Source organism: Scomber scombrus, chromosome 14 (assembly GCF_963691925.1).
Source record: "Scomber scombrus chromosome 14, fScoSco1.1, whole genome shotgun sequence".
NCBI lineage: Eukaryota > Metazoa > Chordata > Actinopteri > Scombriformes > Scombridae > Scomber > Scomber scombrus.
In genome coordinates, this window is record NC_084983.1 from 4813565 (window position 1) to 4841558 (window position 27994).

Below are 27994 nucleotides of genomic sequence, written 5' to 3' on the forward strand. Positions count from 1 at the left end.
ACCAGGCCCACATCAGGTGAGGACGCAGCAGGTGAGAGCAGCAGCAGCAGCAGCAGCAACCCGCTCTACGACTTCACATCCTGCTTCTTTTTCTGGAATTTCCTGAACTGAGACTGGATGGCGACGGCGGCCTTCTCCGTCTCAGGGTTTTCCATGTCGATGTCGAAGTCCTCGGGGACGTCGTTTTTCTTTTCATCTGGGCAGAGGAGGGGGTGAGGGGGGGGGGGGGGGGGGGGGTTGAGGAGATGTGTCAGTATATATATATGAATCACTAAGAGGGAGAGTCATACATTTATTGTTCAAACACAACCTGTTAAGCTCTTTTTGTACTATTCATGATAGCTACAGTTCTGAATGGATTACAGATGTTCCTCAAGAAGCCTAGGAGATGTTTCTATGAGTGAACATCTCATATTTTTCCAAACTAAAATAGCTCAATAACTTGGACTGTTGAGACATATTTTACAGATACTTATGGTATGAACTTTGGTGATCCTTGACGTTTCCTCTACTACCAGCAGGTCAAGATTTTCACTTGTGAAATATCACAACTTTATCTCAGACATTCATGCTGCCCAAATGATGAACCCTATGGACGTTGGTGAGTCTTGTATTAACCCTTACATACTTTTCATATTCTGTCTTATGATTAGTCTCTACACCAATTCACATTCATAGAGATTCTCCATCAGTCATTAATAAATGTTTGATGAATCCTTAATGAAGCTGTCAGAGAGCCTATTTTGTTTATTTATAGAATACACCAACATGGTGTGTTTTGAATTTTGTACATTCACACACACAAAAATGTGTATCAGCAAAAAATGCCTCTGCGTTATACTGTGACTCAAATTAGGAAAACTCAAACAAAAGAAATGTGTTTAAGGTGTTCTTACAGCTATCAAATGTAAAAAAAAAAATAGGTCAAATCTGACCCTGAACAGTATGTAAGGGTTAAGCAAGTGACAGCACAGCAGATTCCTATATTTCCTCCTTAGTATTCATTCTTGTCAGGGTGAAAAAGCATATATATCTGAGTTTAGACGATAATTTGATACTAAAACTCAGAGCCTATCATTGTCAGGGTTAAACTCTGGGAGGGGAATCTTACAAATGAAGAATTGTTTTACGTAAACATAACCGAACAAATAAAACATGCAAAGGAAATCAAATGACATTGTGGGTTTTACAGGCAGTATTTCTCTGTTGCTGTGCTTAGGGAGTGACCTCATTCCTGTCAGATGTAAATGTCATTACATATGTGTGACATTCAATAAAATGACAGTACAGAAGCCCACGTATCGACAAATGATGCTAACGAGGCACAGTTCAGTAGAGAGCATGTTGGTCCCTTATGACAGAAGACAAACACCCCTCGGATCCCTCATTTATAAATACATGCCATTTTACATCATTAGCAGAACACTTTATTGTCACAATCATTTTTATTCCTCATACTTTACACCATCCTTTAACCCTCCTATGAGACTCTTCTCATTTAAATAAGGGAAACAAACACTCATTATCTGATTTAAAGGTGCATCCCAAAACATTATTACAGTATAAAGCAAAATCATATTGTCAGCGGAGTGCAGATGTGCACACAAAGCAGAGGTGGTGAGTGATTAAAACAAGTGAAAAGCTTCAGTTTGATTGGTTCTGGCTTCACTATTCATTCACTCACTGTTACCAAAAGGTCAATCAGCATATAGGTCATGCAGTAAGCATTACAGTGCTCCGTGCAGGACTGTGCTGACTTCCTGTGCAGAGTGTGAGCTCTAATATCAGTGGTGATTTTTTTTTCTTCTCCAAAGTGGCCTACTTACGTTTAGATGGAAGCTTTTGTTGAACTTGAAGCCCTTGGAGGACACGTGTGACAATGAAAACAAATTCAATATTTCATGATCGTAGAAGCCAAACACACACACACACACACACACACACACACACACACACACACACAGAGAACTTCCCTCTCTAACATTATACCTGCTCCACAGGGTCGATGCCCTTTACACCAGAGGTTGAAGACTTTATAAGGAAGGCACATCACACCCGCAGTAATGTGTTGTGCTGCTGAATGAATGAATCCAATTGTCACAATGCACCATGGTATTATTTCCATAAGAGGTTTGTGAAAGGTCATGTTCAAATTGGTTCCTGAAGGATTTAAAGCAACCTAAAAGCATATGGACAATGATTGATGAAGGTCCCGTGTAGAGAATACTGAGCAGCTTCACCACACGCAGAGGTGACGACTGTGAAAACTGAACCCCAGATTACACTTTAAACGCTAACGAACGATTCTTTCAGTTAATTCCAACAGATCTCATCACAGTCGAAAGTCGTTGTTAGACTGTGAGATATAGCTGGATGGGAGAAAGCTGTAAAGTAGCTTTCCGGGGCGTCCTCGTGAAGTTGCTGACCACATTGTCCACGGTTTGTTTAAGTAGGGCCCCACGTTGCATGCCTTTCCCCCATACTCTCCCCCCTCATTTCCTGTCTGCTAATAAAGGCAGAAAATGTCAGATTTTTTTTAAACGTTTCTTAAAAGTAGCTTTCCATGTAAGGACGTGAAACGATGGGAAGAGGATGCTCTTAATGTTTTTAATGAAGATGTTTGTGAAGAGTGTATTAGTGCCTCTCAGTCTTATTTGTCTTTGTAAAAAAAAAACAAAGATATAAAATACAGGATATTACAAAGAAACCAAAAAGTACTCGCTTTGTGTATTGAGTGTAAAGTGACAGCTGGATTATACATACATTCCCTTTTGTTCATGTATAGCTAAAGAGAGTTTTTACTGGACCTGTCATCTAAAGAGGGAACACTGGGTTTGTATATTTGCATTGTCTTAGCATAAAAATGCATACTATGTATTTGGATCTATAAATGACCAAACCTTGGTAACACTTTATTTCACAGGTTTGTCCATTTGCAAATTATTTTGTATAATTTCCAGGATTTATTACAGCAAATACAGATTGAATTGAATGTAAAGCCTGCACACCCTGACTAATGACCATAAGCATGCTGAAGAGCGGCTTAGCCTGAAACTTCTGTGCATTTAATAATAGTTTCTGCATTAATATACAGGCATTTCAATCCTACAGTCCTATGTATCAGTGTTGAAGCTCTAGCACCTGTACATAAACGTGTTGTTGAGCACGTCTCCACATTTAAACTGAAATAAAATCTCCATTTACACCCATGTACATATTAACTCATGACTCATTTATTGTTGGAAACTATTTTCTTCATATATGTTGCATTGTATGTGTGCCTGTAGACAGATTACATATTCCTGCATGTTCAGTTGACCTGCTGACTCGGTTAGAGAGAAAGATTATGCTTTCTCTAGGTTATGGCAGTGATTATTATTTAATAATTAAATGGGAATGTACTAACTAAACAGTCTATTTTCCCTGTAATTACTACCAAATGAACTAGTGCTTTCTAGGAGATTTCTTGAAAATTAGTTGAACATTCCAAACCTCCGACTGACGACAGCTGTATGGCTCTCTAGCAGCCTCTGATAAATCACTTGTCCTGTGATCTGAGTGACCTACATGTAATCTGAAGGGGGGGGGCAGCACACTGGACTAGTTGTGGATTTGCGTGTACATAATAGGATTTGATGGCTACGATACAAATGTGTGTAAAATGTGTCCTTCTTAATACCTTCACTGTACAGGGGATAGATTATCACCATCCCTCCTTTTCTCTTCTCTCTCTGTCCCTCAGGCCTATGACATAATGATATTGTGTTGTGCAGTGTTATGATGCAATAGAAATACAATTATTTGATAAAAAGCAGTGAATTCCAGTTAGGTATCTCATATATCCAAACAGGAAGAAAAGAAGGTGTGAAAATGAGCAAATGTCAAATGAATGTAATTCACGCCTGTATCAAATTCAATTAAGCTGCCTAAAAATCCCTCCTGATAGGATGCTTCCCTCCAGACTGAACCTGTGCTGCAACACACTTCATCATCCCAGAAGTTGCGACAGAAATCCATTTCGACACGAGGTCCGAGCAGCATTAACAGCGACCCCCGAGAGAGAGAGGGAGAGGAGGTGACGCATGGTCTCCAGGTACACGGAGGCTGCTGCTGCTGCTTTGTGTGTTGGATAAGCTACGGAGACATTTAGCAGTGAATGAGCAGCTATTAACCTGCATGCATTGTGTGATGAAGGTTGACTTGAAGTAGCGGAGGGGGGGGGGGGGAGATTACATTCAGTGATTCCTCGGTGTATTGTATCACGCTGCTACCAAACCTAATTTTGTAAATGTGCAGACTGCAAAAAATAAAAAAAGCACTTAAAAGCTTTAGAGTATCTGCTTGCACCGGTTAAAAATAGAAAAACCCAGTAGCCCGACACAACCTGCGATATGTATATTCATGATAAAAGCTTTTATAATGCTTCGTTAGCATTTGTTAATTGTGGGGGGCAGAGAGGGAATGTCGGAATGATTTACGCTCGTTTCACCTGAACTGAGGTCATGAATGAAAAAAAGTGATTTGCTAGTCTGAGCTTTATTAGAATAATAAAAAAAAAAGGCTTTTGTTCTTACATTTTCTCATTTTGCCAGGATGGCAGTTTTGCACTTAACACCATTTATGAATTTCAAAGGATCCTGCCAATTACTGCAAGCCCAATTTTACTGTTTCTAACTCAGGGGATTTTAATTACATTATTATACCAACAATACCATGGCCCAGTTTCTCAAAGTAGGTCTTCCTGTGAATTGCTAGCATAGCAGAGGGGATTCTTTCTATTGCCGTAACCGCTGTGACACGTTGTTTCTTATATAAAAGAAGAAAAGAGAAAAAAAAGACATCTTTTAGTCAATTCTTCTGTAAGATTCTCCAATTTTACAGTGACAGTTAATTTTGGGAAGTTGAGTTGATTGGAAGTTTTCACTGAAAATTGACAGAGAACACTCCATTCTGATGAGTTTTACTGGAGTTATCCTTATGTAATATTCACTTCAGACGTGTTTAAAGATGTATAAAAACAGCCACGTGCCTCAAAGCGCTTGGGGGGGGATCTTTCAACCATCAGACTACACGAAACCACAGCTCCCAGTAGCTCCCAGTAGCTCCCACTCCCACTAAAAAGACTGAGGCTGTCCTTACTGTTTAATCCCAGGAACACTGAACTTTACTTTGTAATCCCAGGAACACTGAACTTTACTTTATATTCCCAGGAACACTTAACTTTACTTTGTTATCCCAGAAATATTGCACATTTATAGTGTCAGGAATGTATGTATATTGCAGATGTATACCTTACCTTACCTTACCTTACCTTACCTTACCTTACCTTACCTTATCTGTATAATACATTTTGTTGTTTTGAGGCTTTAAGGTTCCACATCACACTTGTTTAAATTAAATACTGGATCGATTGACTCCAAACTAGTTGTGATGTCATAAATCGTGCTCGTAAGTGCACACTTTAAACTCAGATTTAATGTGAGCTCAGAGAAACTTTCCTCCCTCAGCAGATGAATGTGAAAACAAACTCTGCGCATCCTTCATTCTGCACAGTGGAGCTCAAACATCACAGTGAAGTAAATGACCAAAAGCTTTATATCATTAAAAACCTTTTATGTTTTCTATGCACCATACAAGTTTTGCTAAAGCGTGCACATTAATAATATTCTACATCCTACTTCTGCATGGTTGTACTTGTCAAATTTGAACATAACGGGTAGAAAATACCTTGCCCGGCAGATGGTTTGCTGTTTCCAGTCATTGCTCCAGATGCTTGTCTCTGTGAAGAAAATACAGAAATACATGAGCATGATTGTTTTTAAAAGATGAGGTAAGAACACCACATGTGAGCATAGAAATAAAAAAAAAATCCTCCTGTCAGAATGTGTTAGGCTTTTTTTTAATTCACTCCACAATTTCTAGATTAAGACTTATTTGTTATTTTCCCAGCACAGAGAGAGTCCAAAGAATCCAGTGAGCATGTTATAAGATGCTCTCTGCTGTTACTGCTGTGTGTGATGAGACATGTTGATGTATAATCCATGTTTTCTGCAGCAGAGGCACACTCACGCTCACGCTACCTTGCTCTAACAGCGCCCAACTGTTCTCCCCTGACAGGCTGCTGCTGCTGCTGCTGCTGCTGCTGCTGCTGCTGCTGCTGCTGCTGCTGCTGCTGCTGCTGCTGCGATGCACTCAGCTCCGAAAAATAAGACGATTCCAGATGTGGAGACGCTACAGACTGTGTCATTCATGTCTTAAATTTGCTATTTTTGCATCATACTGAGCTTTGGTGTATGGATAACCATTCACTTAACATTCAGTTTGTTAGTTCTTTTAAAAAATCAGTGTGTCATCAGTACATGAGCATAATTCATGTAGTTGAGTGTGTTTGGATTTAGAGTATATTGTATTTAACAGATTCATGTGCCCAGTACAGTTTCATCTCTCTCTCTAGTCTAGCTCAACCTGAATTATTAATCCTGTGCTCTCAATGAATTTCAAATGCCGAAGCAGTTTTGATGTATGTGAGTCAGAAAACTGGCAAAAGAAAAAAAACACCCCCCCAAAAAAAAAACAGCTATCTTCCGTGGCGTCCCAGCATGCCATCATGAGAGCCGGTGGAAGTGAAAACTAGTTTGGCAGCGTGGCCATCTGTCTTTCTGTTTACACGCTAGAAATCAAAGTGAGTCAGTACCGCTGGGATTCCACCGGCACCACGCTGACTCTCATCTGCTTTATTGTGCTATGGGTATTTCTGCGGGGGCAGGAGAGGTGGCACACACGAGTGACAGTGCCATACATCACACCTCCACCCACCAGGACAAGAGCAGCCAGAGAGGCGCTGACGTCCCGGGAGCAGACCGGCAATAAGGTTTGAGCTATTGGTGCAGTTTAAAAAAGGTGGTGCAATATCAAGAAATAAAGACAAATGTGCTGAGATGGAATCACAACTTTCTGATGTTTCTTTCTATTATATTTAACTCTATTTTTGCTTCTTTCCTCTTCCCTCATCCCCTATTCCTCCCTCTCTTGCCTCACCTTTAGCTTTCACCCTCTCTTATTAAGAATGAAGAAGCTGTAGACCCACCAGCAGATAAGAGAGGAGCTAATCCAAGTTCAAAGAGTTAAGACTTCTTCCATATTAGGTCACATTTCAGCTATAAAATATTCACAGACTTCACGAGAGGGCTGAAAAAATCTCCCTGATCACGCAGAGCAAAGATGAGCAGAGGTGTCGGTGCTATTTGTGTCTGCTGGTAGGTGGCTGTGTTGTGATAAAAGTATCTTAAGTAAGATTATTTTTGTCTCCCGCTGTGACAAAAAGTGATATCAAGTCTGAGACTGAGCATCACATGATCTGTATCTATCCAGCATGAATGCATTAAGATTGAAAAATGGATTCAAACCAGTCACATATATTCAAATGTATTTTTAAATGATTCTGCAGATTCATGAGTATTTACCATCCTCATGACTTCACATTCAACTCTGAAGTGTATCTTATTTAAATCAGTTCCATCATCATAGATTTTTTTACCAAAAGTAAGAAAATGTCAAATGGTGTAACCACAAAAGAATGATAAATATTACATATTTTATCCACTTACAGAGTATTTAAGTGGATTTATACCAATAATTACTTCATTAAAAAAATGTAAATGGTTCCTGATTGACATGATTCCCCAGATGAAATGTAATATTTAGAACAATTGTATTCCATTACCTTTATTTAATATAAAAAGTTATAATGTAAGATCATGCCAAACTAGTTGATATGGTGTTTTATTGAGAATTTAGTGTTTTTAAGCAAGTTGAATTATTTGTTGTTATGGTTACACCACTTAGACATTGTTACCATAATCCTCTAATATATTCTCTCAAAATGGATTTAAAGCTGAATGTTTATGCTGTGTCCACAAAAAAAGAATGTGTGTTATTCATATGTTAATTTTAAATCTTGAATCCCCTTTAAATTTGACTAAACCACATGGACACACACACACACACACACACACACACACACACACACACACACACAAAACAAACGTCATTGACCTTTATGTAATAAATAATAAATGACTCTGTGTGCATGGACACAGAGATTCCTCAGATCTACATAAACAGATACAATGATGGAGAAGAAGTTGTCAGGCTTTACATAACATCACCAGACATAATTGTGCAGTAGAATAACTCTTTAACTCTTATTTGCACATTTTCTCCACACTTTTTCTGCTCCTGTGCAGTGACAGCTTTCTCTCTCACTTCATCCCAGCACATTCTTTGCTTTGCCGTGCCTAATAAACACAGAGGAAACTTGGGAGAAAAAAGGCGCATTTGCATAAAATTTCATGAGCAATGACTGAATTTCAAATGAGTTGTTTGTTATGGCCCGTTCTGATCTGTGCTCAAGCCTGGCACTGCTGGATTTTCCTTCACTCGCTCACTGTCAGCAGTTGAGGAGGTATTATCACTCGGTTTGCCAGCAGCGTTTTGAACAAAGGACTCAAAGCCTCAATAGGAATTTTGAAACGGTAAAAAAAAAAAAAAGAAAACAGGAAGAGTTAAGCAGGTGTAGCAGTGCTGAGCTTTGCCTTTTTTGTGTGTCATAAACGGACATATACTGTAGGATATCACAGCTGAATGATGTTTCCTCATATAGAGCACTGCACAACTTATAGCAAACTGACAGAAAGCCTTTGTATAGATAATGCATCTTCAATCTTTATTAAACTAAGGGAAACGTTACAACTTTTGTCCTTCAGTGTTCAATCAGTTACATTTCTATGTTATGTAATGTACAGACATGCTACAGTATATTTCTTCAGAAGTCTGATCCACCAAGGCTATTAAAAATATATCAAGGTAAATAAATAAAACATCACACAAGGACTCTGTCTTTCTCTTTTAAGGTAAAACTTTGTAACTTTTCAAAGAAGAACAGCCACGTTCGTCTTCTTGCCTTTGCCGATGAAAAGTTGAATTCATAAGCTATAAAGACACACCTACTCAGCTCAGTACACTCAGATGTTTTTCTGTTTCAGCCTTACTTGGTCTGGTATGACCGGTAAGAAGATGATGGCTAATGTTAGGATAGATGTATCTGACAGTACTGTATTAGGGAGAAACCTCACCTAATCTCTTACTTCATACTACAGTGTTAAAGTGTGTAAAAATCATTTGTCATCACTCATCTTTTGGATTAAAAGCACAATTAAAGAATGTGTACAATTAAATGGGACTGGAGCCAACTAGCTAACCTCTTCCCATCATATAAAACTACACTTGACCATCAGCTTGTGGGTTGTAGCAGTGTGATCTGCCAACGACTTAAAGATGCCAACTCTGAAGAGCTCAACATGCAGAATGAACAAATGATACTACAAATGATGATGCAGGAGTCTTTGTATGAGTGCCAGCAGGTCAAAGAACTGCGAGTATGATTCAGACTGATGCAAGCTGAGCGTCAGCTGCCATCGTAGCACATCTGAACTCCTCTCTCTTGTCTGTGGCCGTCCACTTTTCATTAACTCCCACACCTGTCAGCTGTGACCTCCGCTTCAACCCATCTCGCTCTCATTTAGAGGATCACGCGTGAAACAGAGCTGGCGAGGAAAGCCTGCTATCATGATGATTAACACTGGCAAAGGAGCAGGAGCCATGGGAGCTTTCGAGGTATATAATTAAATAGAGCGAAGAAGAGGAAGAGGAAGAAAAAGTTTAAAGCACTTTCAGAAATAGCACAATTAGAAATGCTTTGTAATATACTTTACAAAAGATTTTAAAAAGCGGATGAAATCAAAAGTAGTTAGATGAGAAAAATATGAAGAATCATAAAAAGAAGGTGAAATTAAATGATTATATAAAAGCGAGTCACTAAAATAGGTTTTGGAGAACGATTTAAAAGGTGAGATTTGCTCAAGCTTAGTGTCTCAGGTAGGTCGCTCTGAACTCTCAGTGTGCTGATGGAAGACATCTCCATTTACAATCTAAATGTTTTTAATCTAGGCATTGGAACATTTAACCTGCTGCGTTCACACAGGGTAAAAAAATGTGTGATGTGTAATGAACTATCCATGTGTTAAAGCTGCATTAAGCAGTGTGTAATGTAAAAGAAGAAAAAAAAGCTATTGTGACCACAACAAAGTGAGCTGTGTCCACTGGGAAGCCTCCATATGGTCCACAGTATTCAGCTGTGGGTTTCTGAGCTAGTGCTTACATAATACATTACTTGAGTGGCAATGTATCCATCTGGCATTAAGAATAATATATATTTGATTAAGTGACATCGACTGACATGATTCGCATACTTTTAAATCAATATAAAAATAAATCATACTTGGTAAGGGTTTAGATAACAGCCTGTGTAATTCTTTCCAATTCACAGTGCAGCAGTACAGTACATACTGATGCATACATGCAGCTAAAAGAGAATACGATATGAAGTCAGGGAATAAGAGGTTAAAAAAAATCATACCTTATGTATTTTTTAACTAATGGGTACATGTACAGTGAGATACATGGAATGTGTTACTAAATGTGCAATACACTCTTTACTATATGTGCAATACACTGTTTACTGTATGTGTAATATACTGTTACTATATGTGCAATACACTCTTTACTATATGTGCTATACACTGTTTACTGTATGTGCAATACTGTTAGTATATGTGCAATACACTATTTACTATATGTGCAACACACTGTTACTACATGTGCAATACACTGTTTACTATATGTGCAATACACTGTTTACTATATGTGTAATATACTGTTATTATATGTGCAATACACTGTTTACTATATGTGCAACACACTGTTACTATATGTGCAATACACTGTTACTACATGTGCACTACACTGTTACTACATGTGCAACACATTGTTACTATATGTGCAATATACTGTTACTACATGTGCAACACACTGTTACTATATGTGCAATACATTGTTTTTATATGTGCACTACACTGTTACTATATGTGCAATATACTGTTTTTATATGTGCAATACACTGTTTTTATATGTGCACTACACTGTTTACTATATGTGCAATACACTGTTTTTATATGTGCACTACACTGTTTACTATATGTGCAATATACTGTTTTTATATGTGCACTACACTGTTTACTATATGTGCAATACACTGTTACTATATGTGCAACACAAATGCGTTTTTATTGTGCTATACAATGACAATAAAGTGCTTGATCTTGAACTATTCTACTATTACAGTGTACAGTATGATCTGCTTTTTGGGGGATTTAATTGTGAACTTAAACATAAGTATTCTAAACTACCTCCCTGTATAGTCAGTAGTATTGTAATTGTGACAATAGTTATATCTCTCTGAGCTCACTGAGCAGACCCAGTCTTACAGCTCAGTTCCTGCTCTTACTGTGACAGAGATAATACTCATTTCATATTCTAGACTTCTGCACAAACACAGAAACATCAAGACAAATCCAAGGCAACAGACTCTTTGAGCCTCGCCAAACGGCGCAGCTCATTAGGAAGCTGGACGAGAGGAGATCGGGAGTCTTGTGTGCCTTCGGTGCCAATAACGTGGCGAGCTAAACAGAACCTCTCCCGGTGTCGCTGGCTGGTGTTAGTGCCAGGCTTATGTGTGTGTGTGTGTGCAGCTTGTGTAGAGATGCCGTGTTTCAGAGTCCCCGAGGAGGAACCACGGTGTTCGTCTGCTCCCGGTCCCATATGCTGGAGACTGAGGGAGCTTGACAAATGGATGGTAATGATGGTAATTGCATCACTAATGATGATGTCCTTCTGTACAGTATTTTGCCACATATGCCTCAGTTTGCCACAGTTGACTAACAATGTAAAAAGCTTCATGAGCACTCGAAATCATTATTTTGTTTACCCATGAGATTGTGAAGCAGAATCCGCAGTAGGACCGGTTTTATAGTTATTTCTGTCTCATGCCTGCAGTGTAGCATGCTCCGTTATATGACACATTACTGCTGAAGTGTGCAAAATATCAGTATCAGTCATCAAAGCTTGAATCAGTTTCATCTTACTTCAGAGCACCAGAGAATATATTACTGCCTAACCTCATTGGCTGGAGTTATATGGATCCATTTAGCAGCTTGATTTTTTTTTACCAGAAATGACATAAAATGCTCTTTCACTGTTATATTGAGAGGAATATTTTGAGTATTCGCCCTTTAAAATGAGGTCGTGCTCTAGATTGAAATAAACAGAAACAGAGAAAAGGTGTTTTTGTGTAGCCTATTGCATTTAATGAGCTGAATTTGCATCCAAATCAGAGTCAGGGTGACTTTTATTGCTGCAATACCTAAAGATGTATTGTTTCCATCACTGCTTCCTCATTTTACACTCATATGTGTTTTTCTCCATGACTTCTGATTTCTAAACTACCACACTGGCATGGAGGGGTTGGCGTGGACATGGAGGGAATTGGTAAAAATGAATAAATTGTGTGTGTGTGTGCGGCTATTTTTGGTTCTTCTGGCAGCTCGGGCTCCCCAGAGAGATTCCAAGCTGCACTCAGGGTCTATTAACAATTTAACGAGAAGACAGCAAAACTAGGTCACAGACAGCTCATCCCAGCACCATTACAACTCCTCGGCAGCTTCTCTACAACCACCAGACTGGAAGCGGGGGGGACGACAGCACGGAGGGAGCGACACCGCGGAAGGAATTATTGACTGAGCACGCAGCAGGACGCCAGGACGGTGGATCATATACACTGTGTTCTTTTCTCATTAAATCATCTCATTTTTTTTTAAAAACGGCTTTAAAAGATGAACAGTAACTTGGCTTTCTTTGATGATGTAACATACTGTAGAGGATGTCACAGGGAAATATTTACAGCTATATATGAGTAGTAGAACTTGCTTTCAGATGATCTAAGTCATCAACACTTTTGGTGTCAAAACATCATCATCATGAAAGATGCAGAGATGGAAATTCAATCACAAAAACCAGAAGGCATGTTGTGTGTGCAACTATCAATCCCTCCATCCACAAGATGAAACCCACATCAAGTATGGATTGATATAGTTCATGCTCCTTCAATGGTCTGAAAGGGATTCTGGGAATTGTAGGAGGTCATTAGATAGATAGATAGATAGATAGATAGATAGATAGATAGATAGATAGATAGATAGATAGATAGATAGATAGATAGATAGATAGATAGATAGATAGATAGATAGATAGATAGATAGATAGATAGATAGATAGATAGATAGATAGATAGATAAACAAATTAAATGATGTTAGAAAATGATGTTTAGAGGACGAAAATATGTTCAGAACACATGTAGGGAATAGGAAGTGAATGGTAATACTCCTATAGCCTAAATTCCAGATGTTTATTAATAAACTTTTTTTTTTAACTCAGCCACACATGTATATGTCTCTCGCTCTCTCTCTCTCTCTCTCTCTCTCTCTCTCTCTCTCTCTCTCTCTCTCTCTCTCTCTCTCTCTCTTTTGGCCTGAACACAAAACTGATTGCAATCCATCTGGGCTTTTCTGGCCTACATCCAAATCAGGTTTTTTTTTTTTAATACTTAATATTCACCAAAGCTCTTTTCTAAAGTCAGTTTTCCAACTTTTTAGTTGTAATCTCTGTAATCTAAAAGCTTCTACACACACACAAAAAAAAAACTTGTGTCATTATGGCTATCTCCCAACTAACAGCCTCTTTTGTCAAGCTGTGATATTTAACTCACAATGTTCTACGGCTAGTGAGAAACAGTGTTTGTTAAAGGCTGCTAAAAACAGAAATACTGAATAAGCAATGATACTAGATAGAGTTTAAAATTTTAATTAGCTTCCTTGTCTAAATATATGAAGTGAACAACACTAAGGCTACGTTCCAAAGACAGGATTTTAGTTATTCACACAAATGTAAGTGTGATATAACCATAACAGTTAAGATAGCTAAATAACTATATATATAAACTAATACAAACACATGGATGAACTGTATTTATGCACTAAGAGTTAGACATGCAACTCCCTCACCCATACGCTCATACAGTGGTTTCACCCTCACATATCATTCAGCAGATGAACTGATCTAGGAACAGAATGTAATGTCTTTTTACTGTTTGAGCAACCTGATTTCAATCAGGTTCCAATGCTTCTTTTACAATTTACACTTGGCTTTTTTGGATATCTGACAACTATGTGACCCCCCTCCCCCTCCCCCCCAGAGTATGAAGTGAGAAGTGTAAATGAGCTCATTAAAACTGTTAAATAATACTTGCTATCTGAAATGAATCTATTTTCAAAGCATCAATTTGAGCAAAAGCAACGGCGTTTCAAATCAAATTAACGATGGCTCAAATCCCACTGTCAATTCATGACAGTATCACCGTGAGAAAACATATTTACACCTGTGCTTTTCTGACTGTGACATGAAAAGTCCTATTAACAAGAATCTCAGAGGAAATCAGTCATTGTACACATATACAGTAGTACAGTCTATATAAAGCTTCTCCAGCATTGTATCAGCTGTCAAAACCTGTTAGAACATTAGCATATTGCACCAGTGTACAGGCAAAACAGCCTCCTAATGAACACCGGACTCCTTTGTGTGTGTGTGTGTGTGTGTGTGTGTGTGTGAGCGTGTGTGATGATTGATTCTTTCAAGTGGCTTTTCATTGTTGTCATGGGTTCAGTTTGTAACTCATTAACTGTCCCCAACAACAATCTGTTTGTAACGTAAATGCCAATAATATAGAAAATAATGACAGCAAATCCAAATTAATTACCTGAACTTCAGGAAAATATTTCAAGTAAGTTGATGAAACTGTTTCAAGCAATAGAAAAAAAAAAAGCTGACGACAGAAGACATGTTTATACAGGCTGTGGAATGATAAGTGCCCTCTTTTCATGCATAGGGACTGTTGTTTTAGACTAATAAATTAGAATATGACAGTTGTTGGACTTCTTTATTCAGCTTATTCTCATGCTGTCATAGTCACTAATTAAAATGAGTCACCAAACTTGACTTTAATTAGTAGTGTTAATCATGAAGAGAGTTTTTAGAGGTAGAAAATACAGTCAAAAGTAAAGACTAAAAGAACTACAGAAAGGAAACTCAGGAGCTCTAATGATTTCTTGCCATGGAGATAGTTTCAGTTTTAGCTGAACTAGGTTTGAGTTATAGAGTTCTGCTTCCACCTCAGCTTAAGCTTAACCTTTACATACTGTTCATATTCTATACATTCATTTTTCCCCTTTATAATTAGTCCCTATACCAATTTTTTTTAATGTATTTTGAATCTATAGATACCCTATCAGTCATCAGATATAGATTATAAAGAAAATACATCCACAATAACACTGTATTATGACCTAATGTTATCTAAAACAAGACAACATGACAGCTATAATTATTTGAAAGTGAAGGATGTAACAAAATGTGAAAGGTAGGGATCATAATAACACCTAACACCTTCATTCACATTCATCAAAAAAGATATAATTTAGAAATATTTCCAGTTGTGTATATTCTGGACCACTTTAGAGAAAATATCAGGCTTAAATCATGTGATTGAAGGTGTTTTCATTGTTTTCAAATGTAAAAATGGTTCAAATTTGACCCAAACAGTATGTAAGGGTTAAATAAATACATATTTCAACCCGACCCATAATCCTTCACTAACTCTAACCAAGTCGTGTTTGTACCTAAATCTAACCAAACCTGAACCATGGCATTGTCATATCATAAAATGACAATGACAAGCTGTTTGCAATGCAGCTACTTTACACCAAATATGTATACATGTATATATAAATGTATATGTATTGTGTTAAAAGAGATGCCATTGACCACAAAATGTCCCATTCACTTCCATTGCATTGGGCTAGAGGTAGAAATCTAAGAAAGATATAAAAACCTAGATCATCTGCATGTCTAGATACCACCACCGATAAATGAGATGTTGTTGTTGTTATTATTGCAGTTGAAATGCTCTTTTAAATCTAAACCAAACTGCTTTACGCAGAGGAAACGTCTTTTCACTCAACTCACCGAAACATGTGCACCAACATCATGACAGTATAAGGAAGGTACAGTTTGCCTTCCAGCTGGGCTTATTCAACTAAAACTAATGACAGAGCAGCATGGTTTCCCCCATAGAACATTAGCATGCATGAGGCAGAGCACGAGCCACCCAGCAGCGTACATCAGACTATACACTATAACCCTACTCTTTCTTCTCATAAAGCTATTGTAAACACACAATTAGTAAGGCATAGGGAAAAAAAAGGAATATTTTAGTGCTCCGTTGAACAAAAAGACTCCACCTTAAGCTATTATTTTTATAAGCTCACACATGGAGGGCAGGGAAACAAACAATGCCTGGATTTCAAACCAGAAAATGACCAGTGAGGCTATTTTTTCCAACATGATATGCTCTAATTATCTGTCTCTGCTGCATAACTGTAACTTTATTGTTTGTGTCAGTTAAGGCAAACACAGCATGAGGAGCCAGGTGGGACGGAGAGGTGAAACTCAGGACAGGAGGAGGAAGAGAAATCTGCTGCTGTTACAATAGACTGTTTACAATTTATTGTTTAATCCCTTAGATAGTGAATAATCTGCCAGATAAATGACTCTATTTCCTTGTATTCCTTTTCAATTGGCTCTAATATTGCAGAGTGAAGCGGGTGATGATCATCATGAAACAGTCTGCTGACGTTAACAGCTCTCCCTCTGTGAGATTCAATTCCGCGGAGAAATGATGTGTGACATTTTAAGAGCCTTTGGGGTAAAACCTGAATCTGTGAGGCTCTATGCAAAACCTGATTTTAGCGCTTAATCTTGTCCGTTCCAGCGTAATCTGCTCTGTATTTTCTCTCTCTCGTGCTGACCGTTCACATCACACTCCTCGGTCGCTGGCGTTTGTCAATTCCTCTCGCCAGGAGAAGCCGGGATTAGCTCCGGAGACCGGTTTACGGCGAGGGGCGGCCTCAAAAACCAGTGACAGTTTAGATGGATTACAGATTATTTCAATGTAATCTCTGGTCATTGTCTAAAGCGGGATTAGGGTCAGTCTAAACAACAAATCAGGGAGAATCAAGGATTAAAATGTGTTTATATTCCAGGTCAATAACTGAAAAAAAAAAGAATCGTATTAAATGGGAACACTTCAAAGCATCTTGGAGCACTGCAGTGGCTTTTCTAATCACTACTCTAGTCTGCATCTCAATCACTTCATCGCGCTTAAATCAGCAAAATGGAGTTTTAAAGAAAAATCCAACCCCCTCCTCATGTCTACTTTTCCCTCCAATCCTTTTTTTTTTTGTTTGATCAGCAACTTTTAAACACTCTTATCTCATTAATTTAATAAAAAAAAGGGCTCCGGTCCACTTTGGATGATGAAACAAATGGCTTTGCCAAGTAGCCACCATAGTCACCACTCTCACTGTAATTAAAGTCCATGGCAGGTGGACACAGCACTGAGAGCGCTTAAATGTTGATGCATTAAATTGAAGGATAGCCCATCAGTAAAACAGGAGATCCCTTTTAATGCTCCCTATGGTAAACTTAAAATAATTACATTTTCAAACCGATTTCATACAGACGACTAACATATTGCCATTTAATTATTCATACATTCATATTTGTGCAGCACTCTCCACCCACTCCCATCCCTCCATAACACACTGAGAGTGATTCATCACCTTAAAACTGACTTTACATCCAGGAGGCCAGTCAAATCCAACAGAATCTAATGTCAAGCAGCACTTAAGCACAGCGTGCTGCAATTAACCTGAAGTGGAATTATAGAGTTATTACAAGAAAATCATATTCCTAGTTCTGCCCACAGAGTTATTTGCATCAGTGCTGAGCAGCTGGAGGTGCCCACTAAAAGCCTCTTCATGGGTCACATATTCCTGATGGAACAGAAAAGCTACACTGTCACACTCAAATAATTATTCTAGTCTATTATAGCTTATTTTGAGAATTTTTGGACATATTCCTTTTGTTTATGATAATACTGCACATCATCAAGTTAATTACTGAGCTTGGGGAACATGGTGACATCGCAACAATAGAGTTCAACAGACTTTATTGTAGTGATGTCTATCATAACTGATAGAAATGATGGCAAAGCTATAAAAATAAGACCCAAAATGTAATAAACTAGATGTATGCTTTAATATTTATTATGTTGTCCTTATGCTCAAGTTTACAGAAGATTAGACTCTCGGCCGAGATGCGTTTAAAAGAGGGTGCATGTATAGAAGCCGCTCTTAACCTGGGATAAACTTCAGCAAACATACCGACAAAACAAAAGTCTAAAAGCCCTGCTGGCGGCCCCTGCAGGCTGCACAGTGGCTGCTCACACTCCATGTGACCACAGTGATTTGACTACGACTGACGGACAGCAACGTCCTCAGAGCTCAGTGCTCTCAGTGATGGGGGGGGGAAAAAGGACAGAATAAAAAGTAAATGATAAAAAATATATAACTGAAATCAGGAATCATAAATTGTCGAGAGGCCTATTTTACAGGAAGTGAAGCATGGGCATCATGTGTCTATTAATATGGAAAACTGCCAACCACTGGATGATTTAAGATAAGATGCTCTCCTCTTCGCCATCCATCTGCCTGTCTCTACCCCTATTATATATATCAGCCTTATTTTTTCAACATTTTCTCTTTAACTAGATGGAATAAAAAAAAATCACCAGACAGGGACTATTTCCTGGTGCATGACGGACAACAATCAGACATGTTCACCTGGTTTACCACTTTGCCTCCTGAGCCTCTGGGATGCTGTGTATGTGCATCTCCTGGTGTGACACTAACAGGGGTATTGGGGTTATTATCGTTTGCTGAAAATCTGGAAAGTGGAACTGACATATCGTGGCAAGCGCACACAGTTGGCTGATGGCCACTCCACTGAGTGCCATCTAATTAAAGTTTTGTTGAACGACCTGAAGCTTAAACAGAAAAGGAATAAGTCTCCTGAGCATAATGTGAGCCAAACAGCACAACAGCAGCCTGCCTAGAATGAATTAAACTCTTTATTTGCTTTATTAAAGTCAAAGGAGCACAATATGTTAAATTAAGCTCTCCACTAATAGATGGTCACAGGAAGATGGGAAATTGAGTTGATTTTTTAAGAAGCATCTTCACAAATTGGTGCAATGACTGAATCTGTTTGTGCTGAAACTCCAAAAAATGTTCATTTCAGAGTCTGTGTCGTCATGATGGGCTGAGCGGTGCAGCCTGCAAATGCTGGATTGTTCATCACTATGGCGACAGACCGCACATTTAAGCTACTTTCACCACAGGAACCTCAAACCGCCTGATGTTTATGGACGAAGACGAATCGACTGAAGCGACACCACCAGTCACTCGGTTTACGGCCTCATTTCTTCACATGAATCACAGCAGAGTAAAATATCTCAATTCATTGAACAAAGATATTGATTTTAAATAGAATATCAATCTGAGTAACAACATTGTGTGTGTGCTAATGTGTGTGTTTTGGAATATATCTTATCAATCATGCCAGCAGTTTGAATTAAGCAGACAGTTGTAATTGCAGTTACTGCTTTTATAGATGTGTTATCAGTGATTTACTGCCTGTACTTGCCTAATAATACTCAAGTGCCTCTAGAGAAGCACACTGCCTTAAATTTAGATGACAGAAAGTAAATAATTCCTCTGGCTTTGAAGGCAGGCCTGTAATTAAGAAAGATTTCTCTCCAAACCGGACGGTCACATCATACTGATACCAACGAAATTTCAATCTCTGCTGCTGGTGAGAGTGCCAATTATCCCGACAAGCGCTTCAAACTTTGTGTGAACAGAGCAGTGGAGTGTGGAGGTAGATGGAGCCTGCCATTGATTTTTATTGAATTATTCATTCGGAGCAACGTCCCCTTGTCTTAGGCTGGGCTCCTTATAGACGTGTGAATCCATCACTGACATGAGATGCAGCTGAATTGCTTGGGTCTCCTATGTGTAATATCTTATTTATAAAGACTGGAAGTTCACTCTGTGAGCTTTACACAGGAGAGCAGAGGAAGAAGTCAGCGCTGCGTATCGTGTATATGACACTGTACAAAAAGACATCACAAATGTGGAATAAAAGATTCATAATGACAGAGGTGGGAGCTGGTAGCTTCGTAGAGTGTTGAGGGAACGCTGATGAAGTAATATCCCACTCAGAAACAATTACCGCTGCAATTTGTTTTACTTTATTTGATATAATAAAGTATGTGATGAGAATGCCTCAGCAGGTTTCCTGCAATAATGAAGCTCCTATAGAGGAATACATGCTGCAGCTGTGGAGAGGCAGGATATAGCTGCTACTGGACTCCATTCTCAACTGGCAGCTTAACATATGCAGCAGGAAACAGATTAAAAGCAAAGATATGTGTGCTATCTTTTTAATGAACACCAGTTTTACCAGTTCAGCTCCTTGGGGTGGATAAACTCGTCTTATTGGAGCGCGTACTAATGCGTGCACACCGTGAGAATGTTTCATTTCTCTAGGTTAGCAGCAAACCTTGAATAATTCAGTGATTATACGATGTGCTCTTAACCACTGAGTCATTTTTCAGAGCACATTGTTGCAGGGGTCTCATCTAATCTAAACTCTGACATTATCAGAGGCTGTCACCTCTGTGATGTCCACATATGGTTCAGCAGCACCACATGATGCATTAACTATCCCTATAGGTCATAACTGCATTTGCTTCACCCAGCATGCGTTCATGGTGGATTGAGCTTAGTTTGAAATGTCAAAGTGAAGCTAAAATAAGCCAACGAGGACGCGTTATAGTCTCATGGACTGACTGTCACATCCTGGCTGGAATTTATCATTTGGAGTTTGAGTGATTTGAGACCTGTCAATCAAATCTGATGCTCATTTTTAACTTCAGAAAAAAAATGTCACAGTCCTTAATGGATGTTGGCCAAGTCAGCACAGCACATCAATCACAATAACAGCCATGAAAAACAGAAGGAATCATTGGCTTGCGCACAGTGCGTAATGGTTTGGTCTTTGCGGCCAATGGTCACATTCCCAGAAATGATTATTATTAGTCGTAATAGTAGTAGAAGTAGTAGTAGTAGTTTTTTTAAATGATTATTATTATACTTAAAGTAGACAGTATTTCACAGCTTTAATCCCGGACCGACGGTTGTTGGATTAAATATGGAAATGTGGGTATCCGATTACAGTATATAAGTAGATTCTCTTTAAGCATATAACCATATTCTATATTCATTCTTTATTCTAATCGATTGGTCAAATTGCATTTCTCGACTACAAGCATTAAACAATCTAAGATGAAGCTATTAAGAGTTCCGTTCAGCTTGTTGGACAAAGCGACTTGTAAACGCAAATGAAACCACGATCGTGCGTGCGCGTCGCCAAATTGTCTCTCTGCAGTCTCTGTTAACTTTACAGCAGAAATCTATCTTAAAGCAGTCGCCGTGATGCCGAAGGATAATATGAAGCTGGCAGAAGCACCTACCTCACTCATGGCTGCGCTGCGTATGTCAGTGTGTGGATCCAGTTATCTGTGATGCGCTCTCGCCAGCTGACTCTCAACAGTCTTCTACAAGGCGCTCCGCTCGCAGAGAGGCTGCTTTTATAGCTCGGACGGCCCCTGCCCTGCTCACCACATTAACATGAAACCAATAAGCACGTTTCCTGCTCCACATCGTGGACCAACCTTCATATTTTCAGTAATCTGCCACGTGTTTGGCATCCTCTCTTTCTGTTGTCAGTGGGATACAAGGAGGTGATGAAAGTGCACGCAGAACCATGAAATACACTTTATCTGAACCAAAAAATGACCACATGATATGAAATACTCTCTACACATACAATATATTCAATGACAAACGCTTTAAATGTTTTATGGCACGATCAAATCTTGTGGGTACATCTTTTGGAGAGAGTGTTCATCTCATATTCAGAAGAGTCATTTCCTGTTTCTGGATATCTGCTTGAATGCATCTCCCACAACAACAACTGAGTCTATATAAAGTATTTAACCCAGCGTGGGCTTCTTTGCATATCATATTGTAAGAGCAGTGACTCACGGTGGATATATTTAAGATTGTGTGACAGAAATGAATAGAAAATTGACATAAATAGACTACATATAAAATATAAATTACCTGAATCACCAGCTGTTATAACCATTTACGTAATGCCTTATATAATATAAATAATGGAGATCATTTGTCGGTAGGTAAGCCATGAATTTAGAGTGAATACTATCAGTTCTGTATCATAAAGATATAGAAAAAGTCCAAACAAATCTTTGAGAAGAATCTGTGAATCCCAAAAAGCTGAATCTTGCAGCTCATCCATAATGTGTGAGAGCAGGACGAGAGTGAGAGAGGTCACCAAGATGTCTAAGATCAGTCTGAGGAAGCTGCATGGATCCATGGCTGCTAAATTAAGAGATGTGATGCTGTGCATAATAACTGCTGCCTGTTAGTTTCAGTAGTTTCGGCTTTATGGCTGTTGCCAGGAACTCACCTGACATCTGGGCTGATGTTTGTCTCACACAAAGTGGAAGATGGTTCCCATAATCTGATGAGACCAAAGCTGAGGTCCTGCAAAACACATTAGCACAATAACACCATCAACAGCATTAGGCTTTACACTGTTTATGGTAGTGAAAATGAAGCATGAGTGCAGCAGTAGGCTCAGGCTCTTTTATATGTTTTAATAGTATTTAGACCAATGAGGATAATGGTTATTATACTGTGTTAACCTTGATTATATTAATCTCTATGAAGACATCATTAATTTGAGTATATACAAAATATTAGTTTAGGGTTTGACACACTCATTCGTACACACATACCTTACAAATGCAGAAAACACTGCTGTGATGCTAAAAGTGCAGCACCCTTCAGCAGGAACTGACCCCAGATAGATCCAAAATATACTGTCTTTACCAAAACGAGTGCAGAGTCTACTTTTTTTGATTTAGTGGAGGACACCCATATCTTTCAGTGTGTGTGTGTTTGTGAACAGTCGTTAATCAGTCCAACTTTGGCATACAGTAAATCAGTCACAGTTTAATCAGAGCACTCAGCTGTGTAGAGCTCCAGCAGAGCCGGCGTCCCCCAGGATCCACGTTCAGGGACTAATTGATCACCAGTCACTCTGAGTATTGATTTATTTGAATTGGTCATTGACTCAGAATCTCATCAGCTACTTGTATTAAAGTCTTGAGCGGTGCACAGAGAAAGAGAACTTAGCAGCTCACATCACTATTGTAGAATTTTAAGAAATGATTCATGCTCATTTATCAGTTTTTCACAAGGCACGTTTTGTTCCGGACAAACCTTCACATTATTCTCTGATTAGTATTCCAGTCACACATTTAATTAGGGCATTATTTTTTCATAGCACTTAACTCATTAGCCAGTGTACACTTGTAATGTTGATCATATTTGATGTGAATTTAATGAGCGTCTCAGTCTGCAGTGCAGCAGTGTGTAGAAGAAATGCAGGGAATGCATTCAAAGCATACAGTGTACTGTACCCACAGCTCTGGCATGTTAGTGAAACATTATTTTTGGTTTATTTTGGTTGTAAGTCTTTGAGTTCATTGCTTGTCAGAAGCACATAAAAAACGGATGTCTTGCCTTCTAGTAGAAATGCATTATTCTATTTTAAGCTGCTGTTCTGGGTCTTTTTTATTTGTGCTTCACAGAAGAGATGCAGGATTACTGGGTGGCCACATGACCATATACAGCCAATTTGGAAAGCTTCCACTGCCTTTAACAACTTACAGATGTTATATGTTGCACACATACACACACACATATATAAATGTCTCAATGCCATAAAAGAATATACTGTTAATGTCTTCATTAATCATTGCACTGTTGGAATTCAGAGGGACAAAGGAATTCTGACATTTCTTGACTCTTCGAAGTGTGGCCTAGATATTTAAAGTAGCAATAGCTAACATTTTTAGCCGTGCTAGCAGCATGACTCTAGAAATGGCGATGTCAGTCTGTTGGCCGGTATGAAACATCTCAACAACTGTCAGATGGAGTGTTCTCCAAAGTTACACTGTCAGCATGCTAACATGCAAAACTAAGAATGTGAACATGATAAAAACCTGCTCAACATCAGCATATTAGCACTGTCATTGTTAGCTTGTTAACACGGTGATGGTAGCATTTAGCAAGTACAGCCTCACAGAGCTGCTAGCATGGCTGTAGACTTAGTCTCCTTACATGGCGTTACATAATGTGAAGGGTGTCCCATTAACTCAATAGAGTTCATGTTTTTCAGCTTATTGTTTTGGTTTTCTAGCTCATAACTTTATTGTTTCTCATTTAGCTATTGTGCTATGTTCAGCTACTTCCAGCAACAAAGCTCTTTAAAAAACACTGTACTCTACCCAATGTTATATAAATGGGGTTTTACTTCATTTAATATCTTTAGTTGTACCATATACACCATAAAGCCAACAACAACAACAAGTAGCTTAGAAGCTCACAATCTCGTGTTTTCGACAAACCTACAATGTATTTGTCTAGCCTACAAAATATTTTGCGTGTATGCAAAGTCTGATATATCTTATTCCTCTGTGTGTTACACCATTCGTTTTTGTCCAAAACCTATTAAAAATACACAATTGAACCACAATGTTTCCACAGGATGCCATGTTTTTCTTCATTGCGAACACTAATTTTGTTTTAAAAGATTTTTAAAAATGCCAGCCATCCTTTAAATGCGAGCAATAATGGGGATACATCTCTATGTATTGAGCTGCATTGTAAAAATCCACTAATTTGCCTTGTTTCTGGGAACAGGTTCCTTTGTAACAAACCCTGCGGTGTGTATTTAGCCTGATAATCCGATTAAATAAGAGTTTTCCCTTCAATGAATCACTGAGAGAAATCTGAGGTGTGGGCAGCAACTCAGGTGACTATTACCACACTAATATCTTTCGTGCTGCATCTTGAGCACAATTATGATAAACACAGATACAGGTCTGTGTGCACGTTGACTCATTATTGCTGGCAAGATTCAAAGACAATCACAGGGTTCCTTTTAACTGCTCGGACACGCTTTCATGAGCAGCACATCGATTGAAGCAGCCATTAAAAGAGCTGCCGTAGATAAAAATATAAAATAATGATACAAACAAGGGGGGCACTAAGAGGCTGACAGGGGGCCAATGTAATGAGTCAGGGCTCTGGTCTGTGGAAAGGCAACAGAAATGAGACTCACTGATGTCTTTTTCTTGAAAAGAGTCTCGTATAGTGTCCATATGTTACAACCAAACCATTATCACATTGATGACATAAAAGTGAGTCAGATTGTGTTACAGCACAAGGACTCAGGAATCAGAATTGAAACTTTCTGAATGTTGAGATGTTACATGAAAAGTCTCAGAAGTGACAAGACAAGTTTATTTGAATGACGCATTATCACAGTTATTTTCTTTGTCGCTTCAATAAATCAAACTAAATACATTTTTATATAACCCCTCCTTTGCACCAAATGCATCCAGTGGGTGTATAGTGGCAGAGTGGGAATGTACCCTGTGGCTTGCCAGGACACCTATAGGAGTTAATGAACATATTGGCTTTTCAAGGGATCAAATCTGCAAACTCCTTCTAAACTCTAAACCTACTCTGAGACCCTGAGGACATATTGGCAATCTGACAAAGTGAGCACTACAGCTGTGTTACAGGGTTATCCATTACTAGATGTATGCCAAGTACACCCTCTTTCTCTCACCGTCTCCATCAGTCTGACAGTCATCCGGCTTCATTCTGGATCTCACAATGTTGCTGAGGCATTTATATTATAATAGCTGCTACATCAAGAACTGCTATTTTTAGAATAAACTCCTCTGAAGAAACATCTTTCAAAAAAGTGGATTTTTCGTTGACAGTTTTGATCAGTGCATCATACTCAGCCTCCTTTGCACCACTGTGTGTGGCATTGACGACATGCTGACTATTATTAACATGTCAATGCCACACTTTCATGCTCCCTGAAACAAAGCCTTGAGCCGTCCAGGAAACTAAACACAAATCCATAGCAACTTCAGTTTATGAAGCTCGATTTTCTACAAATGATAGCAGCACAAAGTCATTTATTGATGAAATATGGCTGCAAAAATGAATAAAATTACTTCAAATGAAATTAAGAATATAATCATTAAATATTACCATCAAATTTCTAATATGAAGATCTGGAAGGAAATAAGAAAAGGAGCCAAGCTGAGACACTTGAGAGATATTGCTGGACTTACTTACAGCAGCAGCAGCCAATATTGCACAATTTAAGCCTCTGGTCAACATACAGCACTTTACTTTACTTTCCATTATATTCTTCCAGCCTATGGCTTAGGTCGGCAGGAGGCATGCGTGCCATCCCAGCTCCCCGCACAGAGCCAATTTGATGATTGAAGTCTGGCTTTGGGAGATTAATTTGCTAGACCTTCCTTATGTAATGGTAAAACTGCTTAGGAAAGGGCCCTGAAAGCCAGCATGACTCGACAAGCCACACTATATATGGCTTATCAATAGTCATTACCACAGCTCTCTATTCATTAATTTTATTAGTACTATTCATTAACTCTTTCAGACGTGGCCAGCCTCTGCTCAGGTCATTATCTTAACTTGGAGAGCCAAGAGAGAACTGTTTCTTTGCTCAGAACTTGATCAGTTTACAATGCTTTTTAATTGCAATAATAAGATAAACAAAATGAATACACTACTACTGTTTTCACCTCTCAAGAATAACCTTAACGGCCAGCTAAAGCATCAAACAATGTTAGTCTCTTAGTAGCAAAGAATGAAATGTAAGAGGAGGCAAACTGATCCTCTCTCATTTGGAGCTCATGCCATTTAGCTCGTGTAAAAGAAGCTAAATGGAAGAGAACATTACTTGCACTAATGTGATTTCCAATATGGAAACATAAACAGAGCACGTAATCGGATTAAGTGTTGGGTTTCCCAGAGATGAAGGGTTCTTACGGCAGGCTGAGAGGAGAGTCTTACTCCCTGTCAAGACACTTTGACAAACATCCTCAGCATGTCAGGCTGACACAGCAGCACTTGACTGTGCATCACTCCCATCATTTGTTCAGGCACGGAGTGAGGTAGTCAACCGCACTGGATGACAGTCTGCTTACAGTGTTTGCAGAACTTGTAAGTCTCCCCCCATCCATCCGTTTACTGCAACTTATCAGAGTCTGGTTTGTAGTGATAGCAGGCTAAGGACCCACGAGAGATCATTCTTTCTTTCATTCATTCTTAAAAGCTGCGATAATTTATGGATCACATGACTATTTGTGTGTGAAAGAGGTCATTTAGAGTGACATATCCACAGAGAGTTATTTCCCAAGTCTGCAGTTCCCTTTCAATGTCTTTCAGTTCATTGTTGAGGTTTCGGGGCCCGTAACTTTACTGTTTGGTTCAGTCTCACCTGTCGCATCAGCGTCATCTCCAGATGCAGCAGGCAGAGGGTTAGGGTTAGGGTGAGTTTAACAGCTTTCTTGCAGCTGATTAACTCACCATACACTACCTGCTCTGCAGTAGATGGCACAAACACACAGTTAGTAACTAGCTAGTGGAACTTTTAGTAGTTAAATAGCCAGATGTTTCCCTTGATGGAAGTCATTTAAAGAGCTAAAGGGGAAGGGAATGTTGGACTTACAATCAGCAGATGGACAGAGACATGACTAAAAATAAAAGCTATAGTTACTCCATCTTTGTTGAATGTGTAAATAAGCAATTATTTGCTAACAAGTTTCCAAGCCACAAATGTATTAATTGGTAATATGTCAATGTAGTGTTTGCAGCCTTGTTTGCTGCCCCCAAGTGGCCAAATGTCTGTTATTGCAGGTTTAAGTAAACTAGTGCAGGTGATTTTTTTGTTAATTTAATCTCTTTTGTTTATTGTCGTTCTTATACTGTCCATAGTCTGATTTGGATAACCTCTCATGAATAAAATAATAATAAT

General features: G+C 38.7%; 1 protein-coding gene across 1 annotated transcript; it reads right to left on the reverse strand.

The window, feature by feature from the left end:
- Positions 1-65: 65 nt before the first annotated feature.
- Positions 66-27475, reverse strand: pcp4a (Purkinje cell protein 4a). The gene is made up of 3 exons (XM_062433590.1): positions 27458-27475; positions 5728-5779; positions 66-196 (listed from the first exon to the last, which is right to left on the reverse strand). The coding sequence occupies exons 1-3, from the start codon at positions 27473-27475 to the stop codon at positions 66-68; spliced, it is 201 nt and encodes a 66-aa protein (XP_062289574.1).
- Positions 27476-27994: the final 519 nt, after the last annotated feature.